The sequence below is a fragment of the Uranotaenia lowii genome, chromosome 3 (assembly GCF_029784155.1).
Source record: "Uranotaenia lowii strain MFRU-FL chromosome 3, ASM2978415v1, whole genome shotgun sequence".
Taxonomy (NCBI): Eukaryota; Metazoa; Arthropoda; class Insecta; order Diptera; family Culicidae; genus Uranotaenia; species Uranotaenia lowii.
Window position 1 is genome coordinate 107,045,203 of NC_073693.1, and position 18,681 is coordinate 107,063,883.

At 39.0% G+C, this 18,681-nt stretch overlaps 1 protein-coding gene across 1 annotated transcript in view; it reads right to left on the reverse strand.

The window, feature by feature from the left end:
• The window catches only part of LOC129751050 (basic helix-loop-helix ARNT-like protein 1), a 37,055-nt gene extending 21,586 nt beyond the window's left edge, over nucleotides 1-15,469 (reverse strand). Inside the window, exons 1-2 of the mRNA XM_055746315.1 lie at nucleotides 15,222-15,469; nucleotides 11,251-11,662 (exon numbers count right to left, since the gene is read on the reverse strand). Of these exons, the coding sequence (XP_055602290.1) occupies nucleotides 11,251-11,552 (302 nt within the window). The 5' untranslated portion in view covers nucleotides 11,553-11,662; nucleotides 15,222-15,469. The remainder of the gene's footprint in view (nucleotides 1-11,250; nucleotides 11,663-15,221) is intronic.
• Between the last annotated feature and the right edge of the window lie 3,212 nt (nucleotides 15,470-18,681).

Below are 18,681 nucleotides of genomic sequence, written 5' to 3' on the forward strand. Positions count from 1 at the left end.
CAGAGTCCAGAGTTCAGAGTCAAGAGTCTAGTGCTCAGATTCCACAGTCCAGATTCAAGAGTCCAGAGTCCAGATTCAAGAGCCCAGAGTCGAGGGTTCAGATTCCAGATTCCAGAGTAAAGAGTCCAGTGTTCAGAGTCCAGTTTTCAGAGTCAAAATTTCTGAATCCAGAGTCCAGAGTTTGGAGTCCTGAGTCCTGAGTCCTGAGTCCAGAGTCCAGAGACCAGAGTCCAGAGTCCAGAGTCCAGAGTCCAGAGTCCAAAGTCCAGAGTCCAGAGTCCAGAGTCCAGAGTCCAGAGTCCAGAGTCCAGAGTCCAGAGTCCAGAGTCCAGAGCCCAAAGTCCAGAGTCCAGAGCCCAGAGTCCAGGGTCCAGAGTCCAGAGTCCAGAGTCCAGAGTCCAGAGTCCAGAGCCCAGCGTCCAGAGTCCAGAGTCGAGAGTCCAGAGTCCAGAGTCCAGAGTCCAGAGTCCAGAGTTCAGAGTCTAGATTCCAGAGTCCAGAGTCGAAAGTCTAATGTTCAGAGTTCAGATTCAAGAGTCCAGAGTCGAGGGTCTAGAGTCCAGAGTCAAGAGTCCAGAGTGCAGTTTCCAGAGTCAAAATTCCAGAATCCAGAGTCCAGAGTTCAGAGTACAGAGTCCAAAATCAAGAGTCCAGAGTTCAGAGTTCAGTTTCCAGAGTCAAAATTCCAGAATCCAGAGTTCATAGTTCGGAGTCCTGAGAATAGAGTCCTGAGTCAAGAGTACAGAGTCCAGAGTCCAGAGTCCAGAGTCCAGAGTCCAGAGTCCAGGATCCAGAGTATAGAGTCCAGTGTCCAGATTTCAGAGTCCAGAGTCCAGAGTCCAGAGCCCAGAGCCCAGAGTCCAGAGTCAAGAGTCTAGTGTTCAGATCCCAGAGTCCAGATTCAAGAGTCCAGAGTCCAGATTCAAGAGCCCAGAGTTGAGGGTTCAGATTCCAGATTCCAGACTAAAGAGTCCAGTGTTCAGAGTCAAAATTCCAGAATCCAGAGTCCAGAGTTTGGAGTCCAGAGTCCAGAGTCCAGAGTCCAGAGTGCAGAGTCCAGAGTCCAGAGTCCAGAGTCCAGAGTCCAGAGTCCCGAGTCCAGAGTCCAGATTCGAGAGTCCAGAGTCGAAAGTCTAGTGTTGCGGACGGAATAAATGAAAACGCCGATTTCTGATAGCAGTTAACACAGCTTCAAACTGTAAATATATTTTACATGTTATAATCTTTAATTTAGGGGTTTGTTATTCTAATTATCGGTACTTACAATATCAGTGTTCTAATTTGCCTTCGCGCCCGAACAATAAGTTTGTTTTCGATTGAGTGCGTGTTTGGTAGACTTAAGAGACCCTTTCACAGAGAGTCGTTAGAAGTAGCAAACCCTCTCTCAGAGAGTCGACAGTTTCGAAATCTGCGTTAGCTGTCCAGTGTTGCTGATGTCAACATCCTCCCCCTCGTGACGTTGACCGATAAAAGGATCAAGATCACCTCTAAGCTGAACATCCAACACTCCTGGTAGAATCGCTAGATAGCTTTCGAGCCGAACGCTTCAACATCCCTCCATTTGTCTGAATAATACCACTCTGAACTCGCTCATAAGCTAGATAATCACTTCTAGAGTCCGACCTTGCACCCACCCATTTCTTTTAAAGTCATTATACTTCAGAAAGACGACTTTCGTTTTGCACCTAGTGCACACACGTAACCCCCGGCCATATTTGGAACACGGAAGTATCCCACAGCAGAACAAGCATTTTTGCTTATCCATCTCATAATATTTTCGCTCCTCGTGAATCATTTTATAAACAGTGGAGAGAACTCTCCATAAATGCACAGCCTAGTCTGATCTTGGCGATTATCACCTCGTGCATGCGGCCTCGCATTTGTGTGTAGTATTTTGCAGTGTATAGGCACTGCATTCTTATCAGTCTTCACGAAAACATGTACCGAGTGCGAACTTGAGTTCGGAATTTCAGGCGCAAGTTTTCTCTGAACTTGCACACAAGCTTGTACTTGGGTTCAGTTCGAACCTGAACTCGAGCACATTTATTGTACCCGAGTGCGCGCCCCGATGTTCGTACTCTGGTTCGCTTCGGGTTCGTACCGAGTTTTGTACTCATAGTGGTTGGCTGAGCTGAGATTGAATGTGTCTGCCTGGGTATGCATGGGAGTTGAATGCAGTTTTCTTCAGTTAGTTTTTCTATCGTTTGTGCGTATGTTATTCAATTTCACTGCTGTTTTTTGAGCATTTTGGAGTTATGCATGGGGTGCTAAAACCGAAATATATAAATGGTTGGTTTTTGAAAATTGTTGATAAATTTTTTTTGTCCGTTAGCAAGAAAACGAAGGAAAAAATTGGCCGAAAATTTGTTTGTCTGGAACTAGATGGTTTTTCAGAAAACCGGATTTTATGAAATAATTGGGAATTGCCGTTTCAACTCTCGCTCTGCAAACTTTATGAAACAATATTTATATTTATGAGGCATTAAAAAATGCAAACATAAAATGGATAAACAATCGCATGGCGAGTAGAAAACATATAAAATTATGCAAAATTTAAATGATTGAAAATGAAAAAAAAAAAGATGAAATTGACAGAAATGGAAAACGATCAAATATTCAACATTTCAACATTGACAAAAATATTAAAAATGCCTAAATTAAAAAAAAAAGATGAAAATTTAAAAAATGCCAAGAATATTACAAATGGCAAAAATTTGCAAAATATTAACCTTCCAAAGCTGTTCGAAAAACATCCGTTTCGGGGAAATTTGAGTTGCAGTTTGATGGCGTTCCCCAGGCCGTAAATGTTATTCGAATTTTATGATATGATATTCATTGTGTAGGTTACTTATTCAAACAACTCAACATTTCAAAATTAAGTCGATTTGTATTACCTGCTTTTAAGAAACTTGTTCAGACAGAAAAAAAGTAAAAAAAAAAAACAATTATATTTTCAAAATACTCATACTTTCTGACAGCTTTGCAGTATTTGAATGTTTCATTGATGTTAGGAATTTTCAAGAATACATCTATCCGACAATGTTTAGATATGTTGGGATCCAATGAAAGTTGGATCTTCCACTAGAAAAAAAAGTTTTACTTTAAAAACGACATATAATTTTGGCTTTGCTTAGCTATATTTAATTTCTCCGATGTTTTTAAATTTAATTTTAGTTTTTTGTTGTTAATTTGATTATCATTTTGAAAGTACATATATGGTCTTTCAAAAATCCCAGTTCTTCAGTATATTGGGATGATGTTCAAGATGTTTGAAATGTGCGCTTCGGTTCATATTGACCCGAACTTGAAGGGTTAGAAATGACAACAAATATTTTAACTATGAAACTGACAAAAATGGAAAAAAATAAATATCATAGTAGTTTAGAAGATTCGTTGAATAGATTTCATAGTGGTAACTTTCCACTGGTAAGATGTTGAAAAAAATTAATACCTCATTTTATTGTACACCTATCAAATTGAGAATTAAATATAATTTTTTTTATTTGTTCTACAATTAATTCATTATATGAATTATAAAAGCCCTGTTAATACCAGGACAATAAATTGTTTTACAATTGTATTTTGCATCATCTATTTATTTAATTGTTTTTTACGTAATTACTTCATGGAAAGATTATGTTCATCATTCTCAAAAGTTCATAATAACTTTTTTCATCACTGGCCGGTTGCTTTTTATGGATAATTTTCTTAAAGCCTGAATTTAGAAAAATATTTCACTCGAAGACTGTAATCCGAATGGACTTAGAACAGAAAAGTTATTGCGATGGTAACATTCTTATATTATTTGTTTTATACAGAACTTGAATGTTGATATAAAACAAAGATTTTAAGTTCTTATTTATCAAAAATCGGTTGAAAGTTGTAGAAGTTATGGTCAAGGTTGCCGAAATCACAGAATAATCTATAATTTCACAGAATTTTGAGCATATTTTCGTCACAGATTCTATGTCATAGAACAAAATATTTACAGATTTTTGGTATTTTATACTTTTCCAAACTTATAAATTTTCATACCAATACTTACTTTGGATTTCTGAATCAAATTCACGAAAATGTTATAAAGTTAACACTGTTTTGTGATTTCTATGATATTTATTGTAAAAATAAGCATATGCCAAATGTTTTTCAGAGAAAATCGTATTAAAACATCACAGAATCTTGTCACAGAATTCTGGAATCAAATCAAAGAAATATATAACTTTTTTTTCAAAAACACATAGTTTTTTTCCGGTTATGGTTACTTTACGTAGGGGAAGAGGGGGCATAATGCCCACGTTAAGAAGAAAGCCTTGTTTTAGAATACATTTGAAAAGATTAACTTTAATTTTCGATTGTGTTTGGAAGTTTGGTTTATTTTTTGTCTAAATCTGATAGTTAGAATAACTGGAAGGTCAGAAAAGGCCACAAATTTAATGAAGTTTGAAGAGTACGTAGAAAATTGGATTTCAGATTCAGTAGGGGCATAATGCGCATATGTGTGTACCCAATCGCGCCGTTTAACGTTTAATAAATGTTTATTGATCCAAGTGCCTCCGAAAGTGTTTTCCAGGTAAAAACACTTCTATTCTACTTCACAGATGGAAAAATGTATTGCTACGCGCAGTGCTGCCAGATATACTGAAATTCTTGTGAATAGTTATTTAAATCTATATTAAATTTAGGAATTTTAAATATATTCGTTTATATTCAAGTTATGTTTTCCAATACAACTTATAAATATCTTTAAAATTGTTGTGATGAAACTGCATATAAATTTAAACAAATATGAAACATGCTTAAAGATAAACGGACATGGTGCGTTTTGCCCCACCTAGACATGTTTATTAAAAATCGTTCAAAATATCATAAAAAATAATTGAATAAGGATATTTTTCGTTTTGTGGTGATTTTCAAGACCAATGTTCATCATTGTAACAGATGTCAGGTAATTTTTTTTGGCGATGGATGCCGTAATTCCTTACGAAAGTCGAGGCACAAATTGCAAGGAATATGGCTTGAAAAGTATTTTTGGATTTTTGCAGGGATTTATCGCATATTTGATGCTAATTTTTTGTACAAAAGGTTTCTACTGTTAATTAGAAGGAAATAGTGTACCGAATTCTTAAAATAAGTGTATATCTAGCTAGATATCGCAGTGGGACGTTTTGCCCACACTGGGCATTATACCCCCAGTTCCCCTAAGTAATATAAGCATGGGAAGAATAAAACATGGTAAATCTAACCAGCTCCAAGATAAAATTAAACATTGCCTTACCAGAAGTTCACAAGCCTAATTAAGCAAAATCTGACCATCGGAAGGGGTTGCGATTGAGCCTCACGCGTGAATAGGATTAAGAAATATTTTGCTCGAGAGATGCACAAAAATCAGATTTTTCATTAATAATTTTTTTATCCACTAGCCGATTGATTTTTTAAATAATTTTCTCAAAGCCTAAATCAAGACAAACATTTTACTCGAAGACAGTATCACGATTGGAATTGAAACAAAAAAGTTACCTAAGATTCAAGCGCTTACACTTTCTGCATTTGATCCCGTTTCCTGGATTCTGAACATCGATGCGCGCACACGGGTTCGCACCCGAGTTCGAACACGAGCTCGAACTTGCACCCTACACTTTGAGTGCGGTGAGTTTAAATGGGTGCGTGTTGAACTTGCGCCTCAAAAGTTGTGTGCAAGTAAGTACAAAAACTTGCGTGCACTTCGCACCCATGTTATACCGTGAAGACTGATTCTTATAGCTGATCACCCGAAGTCCTTTCAGGTGTGGATAATCGCGTACCAGAACCGGATTCTCGTGAATTAAAAATTTCGTTCATACGTTCGGCATGTAGAAGCGGATGGTGGCGGACTGAACAACCGTTGACACCACACCTACCGCTGATGCGACATGATCGTTTCCCGTGAAAGTTCAAGCAGTTGCGACACAGTCCTTGTTGTTGCACGAATTTGCACCGCTCGTCAACACTCATTAATTTTAACTTGTTACGCTGCTTGATTGAATGATGGTCGCAAAAACAGACTGGACAGAGTTTTCTTGTCGGCACTTGATCCTCCTCAGCTACCTCCGAATGCACGTACTGCGGCTCACGTTTTGTTTTCGGTTTGTCATCTCTCGCAACTGCTCCATTGTACACGGCCACACGGCTAGCAGTTTTTGCAATTTTGGACACAAACCTTGTGAATGTTTTCAGGTTCACTGTTTCTTCGGATTCAATGTACTCTACCCACTTATACTGATAATCTGGGGGGAGCCGATTTACTAACTCATTCAATAAAGACGGATTCGATAAGTGAGCTTGTTGATTAGCGGCCTCCAAATGACTGCAAAGACTTTGGACTGCGATCCCGAAATCAATGAACGTCGCAAGCTTATCCGCTTTCGGCGCGGCGACGGAACGAACTTTATTCAGTAGGGCATTGATAAGAAGCTCTGGACGCCCATAAAGAAAACGCAGTGTTTCCATTATAAAAGGAACCGATTCTGGGGTGTGTAGTCGGCTTCGAATTGATTCTAGGGCAGAGCCCTTAAGGCAGCGTTGAAGTCTACCAAGATTCTCAACTGGACTATAGCCACAAGCTAGCGTTGAATTAGTGAAGCTGCTGATAATATTGGCCACTCATTTGGATTACCATTGAAAGTTGGGAGGTCCTTAGGATAAACCTGACGAGCCAGTAGTTGAGAGGGTGTTGGTTGGTAGGTGTTAAGGAAATAAGTACAATCCGGGAGTTCATTTGGACCTAAGCCAAGTTGTTTGATGAGGGGTGCGAGGTGGTCTATGTTATTGTTTCCATTATGGCCAGCATCATTCGCAGCATCATTAATTGGCACATGATTATCATTACATGCAAAATTATTTGCAGCATTTAATGCCGCGTAGTATGTTTTATCATGAGCTTTGGTACTTTTATGGGCAATTTGTTTATGATCGTAGGCAATATTGGGTGACACATATTGTTCGAAGGTAGAATAAAATGGTTCGGCCTTACCTTGAGCTTGATGGAGGGAGGGAGAAGTTGTTACCGATGGCTTTGGGGGTGCAAGCGGTGGCTACTTGCAAGACCTTGAGGAAGGTACCGGTTGAGTCGACCAGACCATCGACGGTAACCTTGTCGATCGATCCGTCTCCGTTGCTTATAGGACGCCTCACCCACATTTCATGAATGTCGCTCTGCCACTACCTGCTTTGTTTTTGAATTGAAACCCTGCTGCTGATGAGACACCACCGAAAAAGGTTGCGCCCAACACGGTTTGGGCAACGTTGTGTTAGCTGTGAACCTGGAAGACGTCGGTTCAACATTCATATTCGATTGCACTTGATTCGGCGCCGATTGTGTCGCAATTGGAATAATCTCCGGCACATGTTGTGGAACACCAGAATATGAAGGAAGTACCTGCGGCGGGGTCGATGATTTCGAATTTCGTTGAAGTTCCGGCTTATTCTTAATTATCATATTGGAATCCTGGACCGTATGATCAATAACCGGCGATTCGTAAACCGAGTTACGATCTAGCGGCCCTTCTTTCGGATCTTGCATGTGAAAAACGTTCTCTCCCAGCAATAATGATTCCCATTGGTGCATGCCTACCACCGAAAGAGAATTACAATTCGGCCAACCCATTCCGGACTGACGTGGATCCGTGTGCTGAGCTATAGTGAGGTGCTTTGAAAGTGCACCGGTACACCGCTGGGAAGAAGTGGGTATTGGTTCATTATTTTTTGATTCGATTTGAACCGCGCTGCCTTCACTGGCTTGCTGCTGATTCGGCTTTTTATGGGAGAGCAACGATCCTACCCAATCGTGAATACGTTTTGTGTCGTCGATTTTGGTATTTAAAATCGACCTATCTCCTTCTTCTTCTTCTTCGCTTGAAGAATCATCCGTTTGCAAAACAGAAAATCTTTCCGAAATGTATCGCTTCTGGGCCTCAATTTCTTCCAAAGCTGCATTTAATTTTATTTCCCTCGCTTGACGATCCAGTGCGCGCGTTTGAGCTAGCTGCTGCAACTTTAGGGATTGTCTGCGAGTCCGGGAGCTTGTTATGGAAGATTTGGAGCTTGCTGTCGGTACTGATGAACAAAGTCGACAACTCCAAGGGCTATTTTCCACCGACGGGGTTACTCCTACTCACGATTAATGCCACCAGCGTTGGCAGCGAACACACTGGACAAGATCGCAAATAGCACCTGGTTCCGAACACGCTGCGCAATTGTTACCTTCTCTAGATTGGTTCGGTGTACCGACGGGAAATTTTCCGGAAAAACTATACATCCTGATTAGGTTGATATTTCTGAAGTTTGTTGCGGACGGAATAAATGAAAACGCCGATTTCTGATAGCAGTTAACACAGCTTCAAACTGTAAATATATTTTACATGTTATAATCTTTAATTTAGGGGTTTGTTATTCTAATTATCGGTACTTACAATATCAGTGTTCTAATTTGCTTTCGCGCCCGAAAAATAAGTTTGTTTTCGATTGAGTGCGTGTTTGGAAGACTTAAGAGACCCTTTCACAGAGAGTCGTTAGAAGTAGCAAGCCCTCTCTCAGAGAGTCGACAGTTTCGAAATCTGCGTTAGCTGTCCAGTGTTGCTGATGTCAACATCTAGTGTTCAGAGTCCAAATTCAAGAGTCCAGAGTCGAGGCTCCAGAGTCCAGAGTCAAGAGTCCAGAGTTCAGAGTACAGTTTCCAGAGTCAAAATTCCAGAATCCAGTATCCAGAGTTCGGAGTACAGAGTCCAGAGTCAAGAGTCCAGAGTTCAGAGTCCAGTTTCTAGAGTCCAGATTCCAAAATCCAGAGTTTGGAGTTCTGAGTGCAGAGTCCAGAATCGAGAGTCCAGAGTCCAGAGTCCAGAGTCCAGAGTCCAGAGTCCAGAGTCCAGAGTCCAGAGTCCAGAGTCCAGAGTCCAGAGTCCAGAGTCCAGAGTCCAGAGTCAAGAGTCCAGAGTTCAGAGTCCAGTTTCTAGAGTCCAGATTCCAAAATCCAGAGTTTGGAGTTCTGAGTGCAGAGTCCAGAATCCAGAGTCAAGAGTTCAGAGTCAAGGGTCCAGAGTCCAGAGTCCAGATTAAAGAGTCCAGAGTCCAGTTTCTTGAGTCCAGAGTCCAGAGTCCAGAGTCCAGAGTCCGAAGTCTGGAGTGCAGAATTCTGACTTGTCCTGAGGCCAGAAGTCAAAATCCGCAGTATGAAGTCAATAATCCTGCGTCCTGCGTCTAGAGTTCAGACTCAAAACTTCAGAATTCGAAGTCCAATCTAAGGTCTTATTAAGCGTTAAAGAATCGAATCCCAAAAGACCCCTTAATCTAGTCCAATTGAGCTAAAATTTGAACCCTACGTTTTCAACCCGCGACTTTTTCTGACCATCGTGTGCCGCTGATCGCTTATCCTGGATAAGAGACCACTTCTTTCACGTTACGACTTGATTTTAACCCTCCAAAGCCGTTCGGGTCAATATGACCCGAAGCGCACATTTCAAACATCTTAATCATCATTCCAATATACTGATGAACTGGTAGTTTTGACAGACCAAGTATGTTCTATGAAAATAATGATCAAATTAACGCCAAAAACCTAAAATTTGAGTTTTTAAAATCGGTTCATTGAGAAATGAAATACAGCTAAGCAAAGCAAAAACTGGATGTCGTTTTTTTAAAGTAAGACTTTTTTCTACCGGAAGATCTGTCATAGCGGTAAAAACTTTCATTGGACCCCAACATATTTATACATTGTCGGATAGATGGATTCTTGACAATTTCAAACATCAATGAAATAATTAAATACAGAAAAGCTGTCAGAAGTTATGAGTATTTTAAAAATAAAATTGATTTTTCGGACTTTTAACTTTCTGTACCAGTTTCTGAAATCCTGGTGATACATATCGACTTTATTTTGAAATGATGAGTAATTAGAATAAATTACCTACACAATGAATATAATATCATCAAAATCGGTTAACATTTACAGCCAGGAGAACGACATCAAATTACAACGCATATTTCCAGGAAACGGATATTTAGCGAACGGCTTTGGAAGGTTAAGTATCCTGAAGATCAGCCCAATCTTTTTTAAATTTTTAAACACAGATTTGCCTTCGTCAAGGCCCAAAAAGATATTGGACGAATCTCTGGACGTTTGATGGGTTCGCGTCTTTCGGTAAACATGTGACCTTCATACCACTTTAATGAATCCTTAGAGTAGTGGCACGAAGCGAGATCAGGCCAAACGGTTGTAGGATTGTTGTGATGTTTGGTTTGAAGGGTAGCAACCTTTTTTGTAAACATTCTGGCTCGAAAAATTTTGTCATTCATTGCATTTGTAGTTAAGGATGGGCGAGACATTTTACCGCATTCACAAATGGCTTGCCACACCATAATCTTGTTTCCAAATTTTCCAGTGTAGATGGTTTTGACTGATGCAGTAACATCCTTTCCCTTCGGTGAGGTATAAAATTGTGGTCCAGGCAGAGTTTTATAGTTGAGTTTATTGAAGGTTGCATCATCCATAATAATACAACCCGGATTCTTGGTCCGAAGTTTGTCGTAGAGCTTCCGAGCCCTCGATTTCACGGATTCAACCCATTTGGTACTCCTTTGGCTGTTTCTGCTTTCGATGGGTCTGCTGAAGTTCAATTCTCTCTTTGGCACGCATAATGTTAGTCGATAAGGTACCTAGTTTTTTAGCCACACCCCGTACTGAGGCCAAAGAATGCCGTTTTGTAGTAATCCTTGAATTTCTTGTGCATTGTAGGGTCAGCAGGGCCAGGTTTCCTAGCGCGTCTCGAGGAATCTACGAAAGGACACTGTTCTCCATACTTTCTCAAACGGTTTGAACTGCTCCGACACTCACGTCTTCTTCCTTAGCTAGTTTTCTGCGCAGTGGTCACAATCTCTTCTGCGTACATCTTGTCTATATAGCTTATACTGTACTACTCCCTTATTTACGTGACTTCACGGATGAAGGTTAAAGGTTATACACCCACAAGAGATTTTTTTAGTTAAAAACAACCTAAAACAGCCTCCCAAAAATTTTCGCATTTTTATGGGTCATACTGTATATAAAGCTTAAGAGTGATATCCAAAAAACTATTTTCGAGACAAATATGATATTTATAAGAAAAGTTCATTGTGAAAGTATTTTGGCATCTAAATAGTTCCTTCAGAAAAGTAATGACATAACAATAGTTTGACCATCAGTAAACAATCAAACAAAAACATAAATCTAGAATTGATTACTTAGCCGGCGATCGTGCAGCAGCGTTGATGTCGTAGAACACGTTATGGTGATGATAGTTTTGCAGTAATCCCCCGGTGCTGATGACGGGATTGGTGATATCATCGGCCAACACCGGAACTAACGGACCACCACCACCACCACCTGGAGCCGAGGAACCCGGGGGTGAATTAACGGAAACGCCTAGCTCGGTCAGTTGATGTGGTTTAAGTTCGTCCAGCGTTAGGAACTCTCGTTCCTCTTCCGGCACTTGCAGCAGGTGATTGTAGGATAGATCCTGCAAGGAAAAGTTCCTTGCCACCATGGTGTTTTCTTCTGTTTCGTTTTCAGGGGAGGCCTGACCGTTCACTTGAAATCACTTAATGCATTTTTGCGATTTTTATTTCACTAGTTTTGTGAGTTTACCACAATTTCCTTTAAAAAAAATTAGTACACGTTTTAACTAATGATCGAGTAATGGATTCATTGTTTCCGTGCAACTGACAGAAATACTCTACCGGGAGCTTGTAATTATTGCCTCATACTACTGAGAACGGGTAATAATCGTGCTGAGCTGCAGAGCAAAACAGTTGAAATTGATACTCCAGGTGATGATTTAAGCCATTTGGTTGGTTATGTAATAAAGCAGATCTTTTTATTTTTTCTAATATACTATTTTGTATAGAGGCTTTTGAGTATCTCAATATAAATTTCTCATGAGAAAACTTCAACATTTTAGTAAATAGTTTAAAGTTTTTAATATGTTATAAGGCTGGAACAAATATCAATTTCTTCTTTTGTCACCCCACCCCCTTCGAAATACCCGAAGGGGAGAATAAATGAAGTTTGAAGAATTTCATGTTAATTCTGAAAAAAAATTCAAATATCCGAAAAATTAAATCTAGACTAGAAATCCAAAAATGATCCAAATTCGACTCAGTTTAATACCACAAGTTTGGTCAATTGTCATTAATAAAACTTTTTAAAAAATCTATTTTTATTTTTTTTATTTTTCTTTAACTGTATTGGATGTCAACTCGTTTAGCCTTCCACCTTTTGCCCATATTGTGCAAATTAATTTGATTATCAGTAGATATATTTTTAAGTTAAGCTGCCATCTTGGATTTCAAAATGGTGTGGATAGTTAAATTCAACTTCTACTCGTTGAGCTCTTCCACCCAGTACCAATTTTATGGAGTTTCATGCAATTTTAAGTAATTTAGATCATTTTTAAGCAGCGGAAGCCGCCATCTTAGATTTAAAGATGGCTTCGGGTAGCCAATTTCGACTTTTCCACAATGAGCCTTTCCTATCAATACCCATATTGTGGGGGTTACATTCGATTTTAAGTCATTTAAAGCATTTTCAAATTAAGCGGAAACCGTCATCTTGGGTTTCAAGATGACGCCAGATAGTGAAAAATGACTTCTACTCGGTGAGTCTTTTCACCCGATATTCATTATTCAAGACCATCCAATAAGGTGTCAAAGAGATAATGAGAGGACTCGGGCTCGATTCCTGGTCGAGGCGATTTTTTTTCATTTACCGTTCGGTGAGTCGTAGATCCATCAAACATATAGCAATAACAAAATAATAAATGTCTGTAAGTAGAGTACAAACAATTTACAAACACTCATACATTATGTTTCTGGTGTTTTGTTTGGCGGATGATGCTACTGACCGTATAACGCAACTAACAAAATAATCGATCATGAATGATAAATGAAAATCACCTTGACCAGGAACCGATCTCGAGTCTTCTGATTGCCTCCGACACCTCACCCCTAGGCTAAATCATCACATGTAAACGAGTCACCCATAAAACAGGTACAAAAACGCTTTCTCAGCCTCATCATTGATATGAAATATGTTTTATGCAGCTCAAAATTTAAGTTCTTATTGATACTTTCAAGTTCCAAATCAAGTCTAAATGATCTTCTATTCAGCCTTTTAATTCAGCTTCAAAAAATCGTAAAATGAGCAAAAAAATCTCTCTCTATCCCAACTGCACCCTTGATATCTATTCATTTCACTTTCTCTTGATTATTTACTATGTTCTGTACATAGTGCCGCCATGATGCCACACGCCACTTGACAAATTGCTCAATTGCTTCTTTACTACATCTCCTTCATATATCGCATCAGAATGGTCACTCAATTACCAATTTACTTATTGAAAAAAAAAACTTGCCCGGCTTGGGGATCGAACCCCGACCTTCGTGGTGAGAATCGAACATGCTACCACAAGACCACGCCTAGGTGTTGTTCGAAATGAAACTAAAGCTCGAAGTGGTGATTTGATTTTGAAAGCACCTCAATGCACATGATGTGACTTACCAAATCCCGTTTTGAGCACTTCTGTGCTCTTTATGTGACTTCAGTCCCGTACAACGTACATATAAGTCACTTTTGCACCTTTCAAGTTCCTTCCATATAGATTACTCATGGGAATTGGGCAAATAAGTCACATACAACGTACATATTAGTCGCTTTTGCAACTTTCAAGTTCATTAATAAGTACATAAAGTTCACTAAAGCGAATTGGGCAGTTGATTCTCTTTGTCAGCCAATATGTAACTTTCAATGCCATTATTCAAGTAAATATGTGACTTTTGGTTGCTTGGGATGTTTTAAAATTGATTATAGCGCAAAATCAAAATCTAATGATGGTGAAAATTGAGGAACAATAAGTACATCATGTTACAGTGCGTACATTATAGATCAAGATGATTTAACGATCATAAGAGCTTATTTTCCGGTGCTCAAAAATTTCGCCACCTGAGAGCCTAGTTGTTGTTTTTAAAATATCTCTGTATATAAGATGAGTGGCTTTCTATTTTGCAGAAAAACTAATACTGTAGAAACTATGAAACTGTTCCTCGTGAAAACATATTTGAGAAAATACGTGTTTTCTTGGAAAAAAAATAGCGGCGCCCAGATCGCCCCGGGTTCTCAATGTTCCTTAATCCCCCCTAATTTGTTTGAAATAAAACTAGAACTGACATTTTCAGGTTATTTGAAAAATAAGCAGTCAAAAAACTATAGTTTTTAAGTAAATGAGACCATCTCATCTAACATTTCAAATATTTCTGACGGTTTTATAATTTTCAATTTTTTAAATGAAAACCTTGATCAAATTCATGGTCTTGAATCCATACCATCATTGTATTTTATTTTTTCTTTTTTTATAGGAGTTTAACCCGTTAGGGTCATTCTTCCTCGTTAATTGTATTCTAAGGTTTAGGTTCTACTTCTAAGAATTGAAAATCCTTATTGATAGTTTTAAAACATCAACTCATGTAAAAACATTCAAATATTTATCCATCATTTCTTTGTTTGTAAAATAAAGCATAAACTCAGATTGATTATGATAAGTTTTGATTTTTTGGAGTCAATTTCAGGAAAATAGGCACACATACGATTTAAATCATTGAATGCCTGCGATCTGAATTCTGTAGATAGCCTAGATTTTACAGCTCTTTTCATTTCTAGAAAACATAATTTGAGCTTCAGATTTAAAACCACTGTATATTTGTTAACTCTGAAGCATAGCTTTCTTACGTCGTTTTCAAGTCTGTTATTACAAGTTGATACTCTAGAGCTGACATGTTTGGCTTGGTTCAGCTACCAGTATCTTAAAGTTTTTCAGAATTAATAAAGGATCATAGAAGATACAGTTTTCCTGCAAGCCCATGACAAAAAAATTAAAATCATCAGATTTCTAATAGTGACCAATTGATACTGTCCAAATGGGGCTTGACATTGTTTTAAAACATTCCATATTTTCCACAAGTGCAAAATATATTTATTTCGCAAATAAAACCATTAACTAAAGGTTCTTCTCTACCACATTCTGGTCAGTCGAAATCCCCCTTAAATTGTGGCTTCGTGGCAGTCCTAATTAGATTACGCAACGGCAAAGGCCACACTCCAATCTGCATTAGCCTGATCAACTTCCTCCGCTTCTACACTACTTTGTCCACTTTCGACCAACCCAAACAGCTGTTTAGTGCAACCCCGAATCTGCATACACTTCAATAAACTTCACTTCCGCTGGATTCACTTTTAACGGGTTCTATTCCAATCACTTTAATCCTCAGGTTTTAATCCGCTTTGGCTGTGTCCATCCATGTATGGTGCTGCTTCCAGGTATTATGGATATGGTTAGTTAGGGGATGTTCCTCTCTTGAACGCTCGCTGACATTCTTTTTCGATGGAATCTCGCGACGGACTGTGCCACATGCGAACTCCGAACCTTAGCTAAATATTGTTTCCTGGCATGTTACCTTTCCCCCAAAGGTGGGCACAAACGATAAAAACGGCCAACTGAAAAAACTAAGAGCATTCCTGAGCAAGCGAATGAGAACAACCAAATACGGAGCGCTGTGAGCGAATCCTTCGTTCCTTCCTAGGATTCGGTTTTAGTCCTCCCCCTTTTTGTTGTCAACAGGTTTGTTCGGGAGACGAGCTTAAAGGAAAATTTTTGGTATGTGGGAAAACAGCGTGGATGAAAAACCACGCGCCAAAATTTTACGTCACCGATAATTCTGTTACTGCATTTTCTCCATTCATGTTTTTTTCAGGCATCGTTGCAGAATGCAGGGCAAGAAAATGAATGAAAAATGTTACTTTGTGTTTATTTTTCAGATGGCTCGAAGATAAATCAGGCTTTAGCCTTGAACTTTTGATTTTTATGTTCGTCTTCTTAAGTTCGACCAACAAAATTTAAAATAATTATCAAGTTTTGGAAATCATTACTATACCTAAATTCGATTCCGCAACGTTGAAATACATATCACCAAAGAGTTCAATTTGGGATACTGAGAAATATTAAAACGTAGACAAACAACATGAAAGTTGATAAATGTTATAAGGGTCTCTATTTGCCACCATATGTTAAACCGTAGGGGGTAAAACAGCGCGGTGTTAAGTTATAAAAGTTAACCTGGATTTTTACTTCCTAAAATAAAAACTTTCCGGAGGAAATGTCAGATTACTTACAGTGGCCGGCACAGATAAAAATCCATTCCTCTTATAAATCTTAAAATGCCGATATTATAAGATTCTCAAAATCTTTACGAATTTCATTAAGTTCGTTTCAAAGCTCAATATCATTTTACCATTAATATTTAATTTTTATTTTCTTAACTCATTAGAAATAACTGACTGATGTTTACAGACTATTCCGAAAACTATAAATATACTTTCTTTCTCAAATAAAAGAAACAAAAATTAATAAAAAAAACCTTTCATTTTCAAACATACTGCAAAATGGTGTTTCCTTCCAATTTATAATCCATTAAGCATTAGTTTTTGTAGGGTAGTCAAGTAATCTTTCTTTTCTCTTAACACTACTCATGAGCTTCTACAATTTTTACCACTTTGGGCCATTAAACACTTTCCGCTGGTTTAATGTTTTTCCTCAGATTTACTTTCCTCAAAGCCCAAAACGTTTCGATCTGACGAATCTCTGGACAGTTTGGTGGGTTCATGTCTTTCGGTAAACATGTGACTTTGTTGACTTCATACCACTTTAATGAATCCTTAGAGCAGTGGCACGAAGTGAGATCAGAGCAAAAGGTTGTAGGATTGTTATGCAGTTTGGTTAACAGCTTTTTTGTGAACATTGCTGCAAGTAAATTTTGCCATTCATTGTATCTGTGGACGATACATTTTACCGCGTTCACATCTCTTTATCTTTTCTCGGTAGTAAGGTCACAACAAGATGGTGATCAGTAGATCGCTCTTCCTCCATGCATCGTGCTGATCGATGGGGGAAGGTCACTTGGGTATCCCGAGATGGCCGAACAGAAAATCAAATTGACCACACTGCATCGACCGAAAATGGAGAAGGAGCCTTCTTGATGTCCGCAACAAACGAAGCGCAGACATCGCAGGCGGTATCGATACGACGTCCGCCCGATCGGAGAATCCAGAGGTTAAAAGGGCATACGTTGAACAGCTAGAATCCCGAGGTTCGGATCTGCCGACAGACGGAACAGTCGAAGAACAGTGGTGTGGAATTAAGAATGCCTTTATCACGACGAGCCATGGCATTCTCGGTAAAGTTTGTGAAAGAAGAATTGAATGGATGTCGGATGAAACCTGGAGGATGATCGATGATCGGAGAAAGGCGAAAGTCGGAATTGAGCAGGCATGTACCGGGTCAGTCAAAGCAGCCGCCCGCTTACGATATGCGGAGCTGGAAAAGGCAGTTAAACAAGCTTTTAAGGAGTGTATCGAAAATAAGTTATAAACACATTTTTTTAAACACAAATAAGTTATAAACACATAAGTTATAAACACATCCAACACACCGTCTGGATGCAGGGTATCCCAAGAAAGGAGACCTGACAGAGTGCAGTAAATGGTGAGGCATAACTTTGATATTTACAACTCTCAAAATACTATTCAAAGCGATCCTGAACAGGATCCAGTAGAAAAACGACGCTACACTCCGACGGCAACAAGCTGGATTCCGATCCGGACGATCATGTGTGGACCACATCACAACGCTACGAATCATACTGGAACAAATCAACGAATTCCAGGACTCTCTTTTCCTGTAGTTCGTTGATTTCGAAAAAGCATTCGACCGACTGAACCACGAAAACATCTGGAAGGCTCGTCGACAGTTCGGATTACGGCGGCTAGGTTTTGCCGTCACGAGTTTCTTGGTCAGCCTCTTATTCGACGTCCTCCTGGATTCCATTCAAGCGCCTCTCTGCAAATCTCGTTCTCATCTTTTCGCAGTGTGTCCCCAATCTATCTCCACTTACGCTCTCGGATCTCAATTCCTAGCGCCTTTTGATGACACTTATCCTTAGGTAAATAGGTAATGATTTTCACATGGTTTTCATTTTCATTCCATTTGGCCGTTTCCTTTCATGTACTCTCAAACTATTGAAATTGACTGTGGATACCGTGCTAAAACGTCTTTGGAACACTTTGACGGTGGTTCGTGCTCAACAAACCAAACGTAAAAATTGGAACATTGGACCGGTAACTATGAGTGAAAGTTATCAGGGCAATCCGGAATAATCCTGGAGACCAAGGTTCATAACATGAACAGAACTAGAACCTGATTACCATAACGCGAGCAAGAAAGCTATACGACCAAGTCCTGCCGAAGTACAGCGACTGTACTTTAATGGACGGTTGAACAAGAATACCTTCGTCAAAATACACGGAAATTTAACCTTGCTAACCGTAGGGGAATGCTCCAGTTAGGTTATATATATGAATTTATATGGATATATGAATTCGCGAAAAAAATATGCCAATGATATCGTGAAGTGATGGACAAAACATGGCCGATATGGTTGATGTTTGCCACTGTGATGGGAGGTATTCAAAGAAAAGTTCGAGATTTCATAAGTACAGCCGACAATTAATTATCCTATTATTTTCCTTTTATCCTATTATCTTTCTTTGAAGTTTAATAAAAAATTCTG